The sequence below is a fragment of the Mustela nigripes genome, chromosome 12 (assembly GCF_022355385.1).
Source record: "Mustela nigripes isolate SB6536 chromosome 12, MUSNIG.SB6536, whole genome shotgun sequence".
NCBI lineage: Eukaryota > Metazoa > Chordata > Mammalia > Carnivora > Mustelidae > Mustela > Mustela nigripes.
The window spans coordinates 77,371,110-77,384,274 of NC_081568.1; the positions used below are offsets into that span (position 1 = coordinate 77,371,110).

Consider the following 13,165-nt stretch of genomic DNA (forward strand, 5'->3'; position numbering starts at 1 on the left):
AATTTCCGTGTGTTAACTTTATATTCTGCTATTTTGCTGAATTCATTTATAAGTTCTAGCAGTTTTTTGTGTATGTAGTCTTTAGGGTTTCCTACATATCATCTGTGAACAGAGAACTGTTAATCAGTGTTTTTTTTTTCTTTTTTCTTTTCCCTGTGAATCAATGTTTTATTTTTTGAGTATGGGTTTTTCACCTCCTTGGTAAGTTTGTTCCTAGGTTTTTTTTATTATTTTGGGTGCAGTTGTAAGTAGGGTTGCTTGCTTTTCTTTTTAAAAGATTTTATTTATTTATTTATTTATTTATTTAAGAGAGAGAGAGCATGAGACAGATATCACAAGCAGGGGTGAGGGGTACAGAGGAGAAGCAGACTCCCCACTGAGCAGGGAACCAGATGCAGAACTCCATCCCAGGACCCTGGGATCAAGACCTGAGGTGAAGGCAAACACTTAACTGAGCCACCTGGTACCCTAGGATTGTTTTCTTAATTTCTCTTTCTCTTGCTTCATTATTAGTGTATAAAAATTCAGAGGATTTCTGTACATTGATTTTGTATCCTAGAATCTTACTAAATTCATTTATCAGTTCTAGTAGTTTTTTGGTGGCGTCTTTAGGGTTTTGTATAAGTAGTGTCATGTCATCTGCAAATAGTGAAGATTTTACTTCTTCCTTACCAATCTGGATGCCTTTTATTCCTTTCTCTTGTTTGATTGTTGTGGTTAGGACTTCCAGTACTAATGTTGAATAAAAGTGGTGAGAATGGGCATCCTTGACTTCTTCCTGATTTTAGGGGAAAGCTTTTAGTTTTTCACCACTGAGTATTATAATCGCACTCTGTTCTTTAGAATTTCCTTCCTTCTCGTCCTTTGGGTGTGTTTTGTACTTCCTTTTCTAAGCTTTTGAAATGTGAGCTTAGATTATTGATTTTTCTCTCTTCTAATTGTATGCACTTAGTTCTATCAATTTCCCTCTCAGTACTACTTTAGTTGTGTCTTAGAAATTTTATTATGTTGGGGTGACTGGGTGGCTGAGTTGGGTAAGCCTCTGCTTTTGGCTCAGGTCGCGATCGCAGGGTCCTGGGATTGAGCCACATGTTGGGCTTCCTGCTCAAGAGGGGGGTTTCTTTTCCCTCTCCCTTTCCCCTCCCCCTGCCCATACTTTCTCTCTCTCTCAAATAAAATTTTTTAAAAATATTTTTATGTGTTATATTTCATTTTCATTCAGTTCCATATATTTTTTTAAATTTCACTTTAGACTTCCTCTTTGACCCATAGGTTATTTTCACGTGTGTTCCTAAACATTTGAAGATTTTCTTGTGATCTTTCTGTTAATGATATTTAGTTTGGTTCCATTGTGGTCAGAAAATACATTCTACGTGATTTCATTTCTTTAATTTTGTTTTATATTCAAGATGTGGACATATATTCCCTATGCATTTGTGGAGAATGTATATCCTGCTGGTTTTGGTAGAGTGTTCTATAAATGTCAGTTAGATCCTGTTGATTGATGGTAGAATTCTTCTACATTATTTCTGATTCTCTGTATAGTTTTTCTAACAATTACTGAGAGAGTTGTGTTAAAATCTTTAGCTGTACTTGTGGATTTGTGTGGTTCTTTTAGTTGCTTTTCATTTTTTTCTCATTTTTTCACATGCTGGATCTCTGTTGCTTGGTACCTATACATTTTTAGAATTGCTGTGTCGTCTTCATGATTGACCCTTTTATCATTATGTGATGTGTCTCTTTGGTAATCTTTGTTCTGAGGTCTCCTTTGTTAACATAGTTCCTGATATTAATATAGCTACTTTTGTTTTCCAGTGATTGTTTTCCTGATAAGTATTTTTATCCTTTCTTTCAATCTTTGATATGTTTGATATGCCTATATTGTTAGACTGAAGTGAGTTTTTTGCAGAGAGCATATTTTTAAGTCATGTTTTGCAACCCACTCTGTCAGTCTTTGCTTTTAATTGGTTTGGTTAGACCATTTATATTTAAATATAATTATTGATATGATGTTCTTTTATTCTGATTCTATGTTGAAATTTATTTTTTTTTATTTTTCCATTTTCCCCCTTTATTTTCTTTAATATATCATTAATAGTCCTTTTTTCTATCTCTTGTGTTTGATGTATTTCTAGGTCTGCTTCCCCTCTGCCAGGTCTGCTTTTATTGGTTATTGTGTATCTTGACAGTCACCACATGTTCCTGCTTTTTAATATGTGGTATTTTTAGTTGTAAGCCATATGCTATGAATGATCCCTTTTCAAGTATCTTGATTATCATGTTCTTATAAAACTATTATGTTTTGTTCTAGCAGGCAGTTAAATTACCAGTGGATCATTGGTCATACTGAGGCTTAATTTCTTATACTCCTTATTCTTATACTACTACTTCCTTGCTCCTTGATCTTTGGATATTCCTTAGGTATCCTCTCTACCATCTCATTTGAAAGCATGGATATTCACCATTGGTCTTTCTATTCTGGCTGAGTCTAAACTCCCAAGGTCTCCAGCCTTTCAGCAGCCATTCTCTGCTAGCCTCCCAGAGTGGCATCTTTGGTGCCCCAAGTATCTGAAGATAATTTTATATAGATTTTGAGATTACTCTGTATTTTCGTTTTCTCAGCCCATACTTTTTCTGCTCATACTCCTGCAATTCTGTTTTGGCTGCTTTGTATTCTGATCTTTGTTTTCTTTGTTGAAAGAAATCTTCACTCTTTGTTTAGCCTTGGTTTCCTTAGACCATGGTTTGGAAGATGCCTAAAGAGAGAAAGCTGGAGTGAATGTAGGGTTCATCTTATGTGCTGCCTTTTTGTGGTGCTTAGCCTTAGATTGGTTGCTATTTAGTGCTTCCAGTTGCTTTATCTCTTTTTCCCAAATTTTACCATATTTTATTATAAGAGGGTGAGTCCAGTACTGGCTACTGGCTAGTCTTAGAATTTTTTAAAAGTCTAATAATTGTATTAGACCTTTAAGATTAGATTATATTGTTTTTACTCTGTTATTTTTTCCCTTGACAAAATTAAAATTTTTTATTAAAGCAAAAAGTGCTTGGTATAATTTCTCCCTTAATGTATGTATTCAAGATATAAAAGCAAAATCAGTAAAGAAATTGAAGTAAATTCACACAAAACTATTGGGAGCCTAGAGGAGCTATGCATGGCAGTAGTTCTTTGATCTGTGAATACTTATAAATTCTATTTTCTTTTCAATTAGAAATGTATTTCAAATACCAAATAACTTAATACAGCAATTTGGTTAAAATATACTTTATTTTACATATATTTGAAGTATTAGTATTTAATAGGAAAGCTAGAATTTTATTTCAGATTTAGTAAAACTGAAGTTTTAATGCCAAGTCATTTGTTTTTGACATTATGTCAAAAGTGATTAAAGCTAGGCTAGTCATTTAGTTAAATATAATGAAACTTTTTTTTTAAAGATTTTATTTATTTATTTGAAAGACAGAGATCACAAGTAGACAGAGAGACAGAGAGAGAGGAGGAAGCAGGCTCCTTGCTAAGCAGAGAGCCTGATGCGGGGCTCCATCCCAGGACCCTGGGATCATGACCCGAGCTGAAGGCAGAGGCTTTAACACACTGAGCCACCCGGGTGCCCCAAATATAATGAAACTCTTGATGGATATTGAAATCTAACATTTAATTAAGGTTTCTTTAATTAATTATTTAATAAAAGGATTGACCAACCTTATAAACCTTATTTTTATATTCAGTCTTTACCTTTCAGCAGTATTTTGGTCCTTTTTGAAATACAGACCAACACAGCGTTTGATTTTATATGCTGCAACAAGAGTTAAGGCATATATAAAATTTTGAAGTGAAGAATTTGAAACTAATGATGTGCCTGGATGACTCAGTTGGCTAAGTGGCTGCCTTGGGTTCTGGTCATGATCTCAAGGTCCTGATAATGAGCCCCACAACAGGCTCTCTGCTCAGTGGGGAGTCTGCTTCTCCCTCTCCCTCTGCTGCTTCCCTTCTCGTGCTTTCCTGCTCACACTCTCACTCTCTCAAATAAATAAATGAAATAAAGAATTTGACACTAAAGAAAACAAACAAACAAATAAAAGAGGAATATTTATGGCGGCAGAGGGATAGGATGAATTACGCTCCATGAGAATGTTTTATTAATTGCCTTACTGTTGGGGCACCTGGGTGGCTCAGTTGTTAAGTGTCTGCCTTCTTCTCAGGTCATGGTCCCGGGGTCCTGGGATCAAAACCTGCATCAGGCTCTGAGCTCCGCGGGTAGCCTCTTCTCCCTCTCCCACTCCCCGTGTTTTTGTTCCCTCTCTCGCTGTGTTTCTCCCTGTCAAAAAAATAAATAAAATCTTTAAAAAGAAAATAATTGCCTTCTGTCTATACAGATGGACCCATGGTAATATTATTTACAAGAGAATAGATACTTGTTTTTATATGTTTGTAAAATTTTTTCTTTCATTGCAACAAGCTAGTGATGAGGAAAAATATAGGGTACTATCAGCCCGCAGGGGTTTTCCTTGGTGACATAATCCCAAGTGGTAATGACTTCTTAGAATTTGTTGTTACTTTTTGTCAAGTCCTTGTTTCTTAAATAGCTCTAATACAGTATCCTATGACACCTAGGTTGGAGGGTATAGTTATATTTGACTTGGCAGTAGTATAAATAGTAATTATTTTGAAGTACTCTTGTGTATGGATTTAACAGTTTTTTGAACTTCAAAGAATGTGAAAATTTGAAATTATTTGGAATTGTTAATATATGTTGCAAGTCTGATTCTTGTGGAAAATTTTGGGTTTGCTCAAAGGTAAGGTAAAGTAATCTTAATGGAGTTTTGATAAGACACCTCAGGTTTCTCAGATGGGCATGATAATACATGTGTATCTAAGGTACATCTCTGTTTCTTTCTTCCTTTTCATTTTTCCTCAATCTCTTCTTTTCTCCCAATTTAAAAATCTCAAAACAACAAAATTCCTTCCTTCTTGTTTTCCTTCTAAAAATCTGCAGGATGGACATGTAGAGGTAGCACGTTTGCTTTTGGATAGTGGTGCTCAAGTGAACATGCCCGCAGATTCATTCGAGTCTCCGTTAACGCTAGCTGCCTGTGGAGGACATGTTGAATTGGCAGCTCTGCTTATTGAAAGGGGGGCAAATCTAGAAGAAGTTAATGATGAGGGATATACTCCCTTGATGGAAGCTGCTCGGGAAGGACATGAGGAGATGGTGGCCCTACTCTTAGCGCAAGGTAAAGTAGTTTTACTTCTTTAATTAAAAAATAAATTTCCTTTGGGTGTTTTGTGTTGAGTATCAGCAAAGTGTACTACAACTAAAATAGTTTTTTGCATTGATGGTAAAATAAATTATCAGCACCCTAGAAGGAATCCTAGAAGCAGGGAGAGATGATTAACATAATTTAGAACAATATTTTTATCCTAAGTATTGCAGCTAGTGTTATCAATTTTTATGCTTTCCTCTTAGGAGCAAATATAAATGCCCAGACGGAAGAAACCCAAGAAACTGCTCTGACCTTGGCTTGCTGTGGAGGGTTTTCTGAAGTTGCAGACTTCTTGATTAAAGCAGGGGCTGATCTAGAACTCGGCTGCTCCACACCTCTCATGGAGGCTTCACAGGAGGGACACCTTGAGTTGGTTAAATATTTATTGGCTGCTGGTATGTGAATTTAAAAATGCCCTTTAGAAAAAGGATTTTTATATTGCTTTCATAACTTTATCAATTAACCTTAACTTTTTCATATCTACAGAAGTTGAAAGCCAGCTCTACAATTTGATTGTTCTACTTAGGCTCCTACATCTCTAAAAATGTCTTAAAACATTTTCTTATTGTTAAGGTTTGCTTCATGACCATAGCTTGCACATTGACCTTCTCTCTCCATTCAATAGTTTGTGGCTTCTGGAAGGCAGAAATTAGTTCCTCTTAGTCTCTGTGTTAGTAAGTGGAGGTGGGGATGATGACATTATAGAGGTCACAGTTTGATACTTTCAAGCCTGTTCATTTCTTGACATTTTTAAGTCTTCTTAAGAGTAAAAAAAGAAAAAAGAACAAGTGGGAATTTAATTTTTGGCAGAAGTACTTAGTTTTAAAATGATTTGTGCTTTATGCATTGATAAGCAATAGGAAGAAATTAGTAGTTTTGCATAAAATATTTGTAGTTTTATAGCATAAAATAAGAATTAGCAGAGGATGCTTGGGTGGCTCAGTCAGTTAAGCATCTGCCTTTGGTTCAGGTCATGATCCCAGGGGCCTAGGATCAAGTCCCGCATCTGGCTCCTTGCTCAGCAGGGAGCCTGCTTCTCCCTCTGCCTGCTGCTCCCTCCACCTGCTGCTCCCCTGCTTGTGTTCCTGCTCTTTCTCTCTCTCTGACAAATAAATAAATAAAAATCTTTAAAAAAAATACTAGAAAACTAGAAAAAAATATCCAGATAGACATACACCTTTATAAGTATATTGAAAACAATATGAAAATTTTCTTTTTACCTGTGTCTGACATATTGTTAAAAACTTGACATATGAAGAGGGCGCCTGGGTGGCTCAGTGGGTTAAGCCGCTGCCTTCGGCTCAGGTCATGATCTCAGGGTCCTGGGATCGAGTCCCGCATCGGGCTCTCTGCTCAGCAGGGAGCCTGCTTCCTCCTCTCTCTCTCTCTCTGCCTGCCTCTCTGCTTACTTGTGATTTCTCTCTGTCAAATAAATAAATAAAATCTTTAAAAAAAAAACTTGACATATGAAGAAATTAATATGTTAAGGAAAATATAAATTTAGCAAGGCTTTGTTCAATATTTTTAAGCTTTTATTGTTAACATTAATTTCATTATAGCCCAGATTCAATTTTTCCTTTGAATTGTTATTGAAATAATTTCTTAGGATTGTTAGTGCAGATGATTATGTAGTTTTTGAACAAAAGCATAGACCAGTCATACAAGCTGACCTCTCCCCTGACTCAGATATTAGCAGTCACTGTAGTTAATGTGTGCATTATTCAGTCATTGTACCTCCATCATTTTCAGCAACTATCTTTGTGCCCTTCAGGAGTGCTCTACCAGTGATTACCTTCCATAAGTCTTTCCACATCCCTCTGTGTTAAGTGTTGCTGTTGTAAGAGGCTTTTAAGAGAAGGCATTAATGTTTAGTAAGAAATTATTGAATACCAAGACATTCTGCTCAGCTTTTATGTTATTTCTATTAATTGCCACTGGTCCCTATATAGTTAGAAATATTAAACACATTCTTATAGATATGGAAACAATACACAATCATGTTACCCTAAGGCAACCAGGCTAATAAGTGACAGAGCTAATGTTCATACTTAGAGCTCTGGACATCGTTTTTCCTATTGTACCACTGTGGAATCTTGTTTAGCTGCTTATGCTAATTTGACGTACAAAGTTTCCAGAACTATCTCAGGGGATTGAGAATCACTTTTTTATATGATCACTATCTATAAAAATTTTTTTTTCCAGTTTAGAGTGTGCTTAATTTACATGAAGTTCTTCTTAGAGTGTAGCAGTAAAAACAAAACACACACAAAAAGCAAAACAATAAAATTTTTTAATATATTGCCTCTATCATTTTCAAGAACTTTTTTGTTATGGCATATTTTCAAACATAGAGAATAGTATAATGAACCCTAAGAAGCCATCACCCAGCTTTCTTTTTTTTTTTTTTTTTTTTTTTAAAGATTTTTATTTATTTATTTGACAGAGAGAAATCACAAGTAGTCGGAGAAGCAGGCAGAGAGAGAGAGGGAAGCAGGCTCCCTGCTCAGCAGAGAGCCCGATGCGGGACTCGATCCCAGGACCCTGGGATCATGACCTGAGCCGAAGGCAGCGGCTTAACCCACTGAGCCACCCAGGCGCCCCCACCCAGCTTTCTTTACCAATTTTTTTTTTCTTTTAGATAGAGAGAGATCACAAGTAGGCAGAGAGGCAGGCAGAGAAAGAGGGGGAGGCAGGCTCCCTGCCGAGCAGAGAGCCTGATGTGGGGCTCGATCCCCAGGACCCTGAGATTATGACCCATTATCATTTCTTTTCTTCTTCTTTTTTTTTTTTTTTTAAGATTTTGTGTATTTATTTGACAGAATGAGATGGTAAGAGAGGGAAAAACATGCAGGGGGAGTGGGAGAGGGAGAAGCAGGCATCCTACGGAGCAGGGAGTCCACCACAGGGCTCAATCCCAGGACCATGGGATCATGACTTGAGCCCAAGGCAGACGCTTAAAGATTGAGCCACCCAGGGGCCTTGACCTATCTCATTTCATCTATATTCCTCCATATCCCCCATTTCTTTTTTTTTTTTTTTTTTAAAGATTTATTTATTATCCGAGAGAGAGAGAAAGAGAGAGAGAGAGATCATGAACAGGGGGAAGGGATAGAGGGAGAAGCACACTCCCCTCTGAGCAGGGAGGGAGCCTGATGTGGGACTCAGTCTCAAGACCCCTGGATCACACAACCTAAGCCGAAGGCAGACAATTAAGCAACTGAGCCGCCCAGGTGCTTTCCCCCATTTATTTTTATACAGTTGTTTTTTACTGAGATGTAATTGATATAGATAACATGAGTTTCAGGTGTATAACCTAATGATTTGGTATTTGTATATATTGTGAAATGATCACCACACTTAAGTCTAGTTAACATCCGCCACCATATATATTTATAGAAACATTTTTAAATTTAAAATTCAAATTTTTAATTTAAAAATAAATTATTAAAAATATAAATTTATTTCTCTAAATAATCAATAAATGTTTTAATAGGTATCTCTGAAAGATAATCTTTTTTTTTTAATATTTTATTTGTTTATTTGACAGAGATCACAAGTAGGCAGAGAGGCAGGCAGAGAGAGAGGAGGAAGCAGGCTCCCTGCTGAGGAGAGAGCCCCATGCGGGGCTGTGTCCCAAGACCCTGGGATCATGACCTGAGCCAAAGGCAGAGGCTTTAACTCACTGAGCCACCCAGGTGCCCCTCAGAAAGATAATCTTTAAAAAATAACCACAATATCATTTTCCTACCTACAATTTTTAAAATAGTAATCTTTTAGTATTATTAAATGTCTAAGCAGTTTTCATATTTTTCTTACAAATATGTATGTGTGTTTAATGAATTTTTTAAATCAAGATTCTATTTTTTTTTTTTTTTTTAAAGATTTTATTTATTTATTTGACAGAGAGAAATCACAAGTAGATGGAGAGGCAGGCAGAGAGAGAGGGAAGCAGGCTCCCTGCTGAGCAGAGAGCCCGATGCGGGACTCGATCCCAGGACCCTGAGATCACGACCTGAGCCGAAGGCAGCGGCTTAACCCACTGAGCCACCCAGGATTCTATAAGATTTATATAACTGCTGTTGGTTAATGTCTTTTTTTTTTAACATTTCTTTTTTTTTTCTTTTAAAGATTTTATTTATTTATTTATTTGACAGAGAGAGATTACAAGTAGGCAGAGAGAAAGAGAGGAGGAAGCAGGCTCCCTGCTGAGCAGAGAGCCCGATGCGGGACTCGATCCCAGGACCCTGAGATCATGACCCGAGCCAAAGGCAGCGGCTTAACCCACTGAGCCATCCAGGCGCCCTGGTTAATGTCTCTTAAGTCTCTTTTGTCTTTGTGCTCCCCTTCCATTTTTCTATTTCCTTGCAAGCTTTGATTGAAGAAATGGAATGTTTATTCTTTAGGCTTCCCACTGGTATGGATTTTGCCAGTTGCATCTCCATGATTTTATTTTACTTGTTTTTCTGTCTCTTGGATTTCCTATAAAGTTGTAGTTAAATCTAGAGACTTGATCTGAATTCGGGTATGATGTGGGTTTTTTTGTTTTTTTTTTTTTACTAGACTGCTTCATAGGTACTATTTGTATACTTCTTTCTGGAGGTAATAAACGTCTGATTATCTTTCTTTTTGTGATATCATTAGCCACAAATGATCATTAATTCATAAATTATCAGTAGATCTATTAATCATTAGGAGTAGTCTCAATTCTGTTATTCCTTCCTTCTTTATTAGCTGAAACGTGTCTATAAAGAGAAACTACCCTTCGTCAGCTATTTGGTTACCCTTAGATATAAATCCTATGAGAATGGCAGTTTGATTTTTTTTTTCCTTTTATTTACCAATTAACAAAACAATAAGGTAATCCCCTAATATCCTTCACTGGTGACTAATGAAGTTTTGTTTTTTACTTGAACATTATTTGAACTTCCAAATTTAATCATATGTGATGGCTTTTACTTCATCATAGTTCTCATTCTTTTAGAAGCAAAAACTATTGAAAGATGGGAAAATTTGATTATCTTTGGTCAGTAAGGTTAGCTCCGAAGTCCTTTTGATGTGACCTCATTATAGTCTCTCGTAATTCCGTTGGTTTCTGATATGGCAAGGTGTTTCAGGCACATCTTACACACATTCTGCCCCAAACCAATTATTTTTCTAAGCCCTTGTTGCATTTGTTAGAAAATAGTATGTAGAGACCATAGTGTAAGCTAGAGACTATTTCTGCTTGGTGTGTCATTGTCTCTAGCACTTATTGGTTTGTCAGAGTTAGGAATTATTTATTTTTCTTATGGATAAAAAACATGAGTTTATGTCAGTACCTCTAATTCAGAGCCATAGAGTTTTCACTTAACTTCAACAGTCTTCTGTGTTTTCTCTCGGTTGTTCCGAAAATTTCACTTTTCACCAAAGATTACTTGTTTACTCATTTGATTTTAAGATATCCATAGAACTATGTCAGAATACAAATCAGCACACTGAAAAAAAAATTAAATTAAAAAAAAAAGAATACAAATCAGCAGTACCACAATATGATTTCAGAGAACTCTTTTGATATTTTTTGTTTTGCAGCCCCCGCACCCCCTCCCCCGGTTTGGGCTCTATAAAATAATATGATATCGTTCCTCTTTTTTTTTTTTTAAAGATTCTATTTATTTGGTAGAGTGAGAGAGAGAACATGAGATGGGGGAAGGTCAGAGGGAGAAGCAGACTCTGTACTGAGCAGGGAGCCTGATGTGGGATTTTATCCTGGGGTTATGACCTGAGCTGAAGGCAGATGTTTCACCAACTGAGCCACTCAGACACATCTAGTACAGTTTCTTTCTGTGTGCCTAAATGCATAAAAGAAAAATGGGATACTTAAAATACTGTAGTATTTTAATATTTGAATTCATCAATTTTGGGGTGCCTGGATGGCTCAGTGGGTTAAAGCCTCTGCCTTCGGCTTGGGTCATGATCCCTAGGTTCTGGGATCGAGCCCCACATCCGGCTCCCTGCTCACCAGAGAGCCTGCTTCCTCCTCTCTCTCTGCCTGCCTCTCTGCCTACTTGTGATCTCTGCCTGTCAAATAAATAAATAAAATCTTAAAAAAAAAAGATTTCGCTGAATTCATCAATTTCATCAGATTGTAAAATTGGACTGTTTAATACAATCTTACAGTTCACAAGTATATGTTTGGTTTTTTTGCTTGCCAGGTGCTAATGTTCATGCTACGACAGCAACAGGAGACACAGCCTTAACCTATGCTTGCGAAAATGGACATACGGATGTTGCAGATGTTTTGCTTCAAGCAGGGGCCGATTTAGTAAGACATATTTATTTATTCATTTATTTATTTGAGAATGTTGATATTCTTTCTTTTATTTTTAACATTTAGAAAACACTCGGAAAGGAGATCAGTGATTTGCATACTTTGCATAAAATAACTTTTGAAAAAGTTATTGTAATTGTTGCATTCATTAAATATATATGAAAGTACTTAGTTTTTAAACCAAAAAAATTTTAACTTTGTATATAGCATTTATATACAAATATATTTTATTTTATATTTATAAATAAATTTATATTATATTATATTTTATATTATATTATATTTATATTATATTATATTATATTATATTATATTATATATATTATATATATATAATATTATATATAATATATATTATATTATATTTCTTTCCTAGGTAAAACTATTTGTTGGTTTCTTCCACTCAATGCCAGTCCCATTTGACATTCCTGAACTTTTTAAACTGCTCTTTTTAGACATATAATTTCAAAGATATGTTTACAGAATAGAATAACCTATCAAATCACTTTGATTTCTTTTGTTTCTTTAATTAGTTTGACTTTTGAAAACAAAACTGTCTTCTTCCTGATATTATTACAGCATTCTGTTGGTTTTCTATTAATGTTTTCTATTTTGGCTTTTCAAAATTTCAAATTAGATGGCAGCTTCATATATGTAATAATCTTTACAACTGTGGGGAATTGTAAATAGTTTTTCACTTTAAAGGTTCATACTTCTTGATGAAATGTGTGCTTTGACTAATTTTTATTTTGGAGGGTACTTTAAATTGCTTTCTAGAGTCTGTCTCCGAATTTTCTTTTATATTTCTTAAAAATCTGTAAGACGTGCACAACTATAAATGTTGAGGAGGTCTGATAGTTTAAAGTTATTTAGAAAAAAAAGTTTTTAATATTGCCTTTTAAACCATTTCAAGTAACAGATACTCCCACAGATACCTGAAAACATTGTTGGAAAATAATGATTGTGGTTAACATAAATGTACAGTATGTTTTGCTATTTATCATTATTTCTACTGATTCTAAATATTATAATGATAAGAATAGGATTCATTCTCATCAATCAGGATCTACCTCATCGGTTAGAATTTCTGAGAGGTATACTTTTTTTGCTTGAAAATTACGCAGAATGACACATTAAGTGGATCTTAACCTTCTGCCTTCTTTCCTTTTTTAGACTTGCTTTGGGTCATCCATAAAAATTAAGAATTGAAGTATTTCATCATATAAAATAAAGAAATAAGATATAGCGTAAATGCTATATACAAAGTTAAATAGTCCTCTGAATTCTATCTGGTTATCTCCATTTTTCTTTGGTAAAGTCATTTTCTTAATGTTTGTTTAAAATTATTCTGAAAATATTAAGTAGTAGAAAGAGGAACTGTCTGTTAAATAGAATCCAATATATAGCAAAACCTTATTGATTTCATCTAAGAGAACTAATTTATAGCAAAACCTTACTGATTTTGAGTTAAAAATCTATTATGAAATATTTTTAATTTAAATGTTTTATTTTGTAGTCTTCTGGAATTACATAAAGAGTATGATTAGAGTTCCTCAGAAGAATTATGTTAAATGAACAGATAAAAAGAGTTAA

At 35.1% G+C, this 13,165-nt stretch overlaps 1 protein-coding gene across 11 annotated transcripts in view; it reads left to right on the plus strand.

The window, feature by feature from the left end:
* ANKHD1 (ankyrin repeat and KH domain containing 1) overlaps window positions 1-13,165 on the plus strand; it is a 131,506-nt gene that overhangs the window by 45,668 nt on the left and 72,673 nt on the right. For 10 of the 11 annotated variants that reach the window (XM_059417739.1, XM_059417733.1, XM_059417734.1 and 7 more), the window contains exons 8-10: window positions 4,998-5,235; window positions 5,469-5,660; window positions 11,457-11,566. In XM_059417739.1, the coding sequence (XP_059273722.1) occupies window positions 4,998-5,235; window positions 5,469-5,660; window positions 11,457-11,566 (540 nt within the window). The remainder of the gene's footprint in view (window positions 1-4,997; window positions 5,236-5,468; window positions 5,661-11,456; window positions 11,567-13,165) is intronic. The other variant, XM_059417744.1, reaches the window with a different exon arrangement.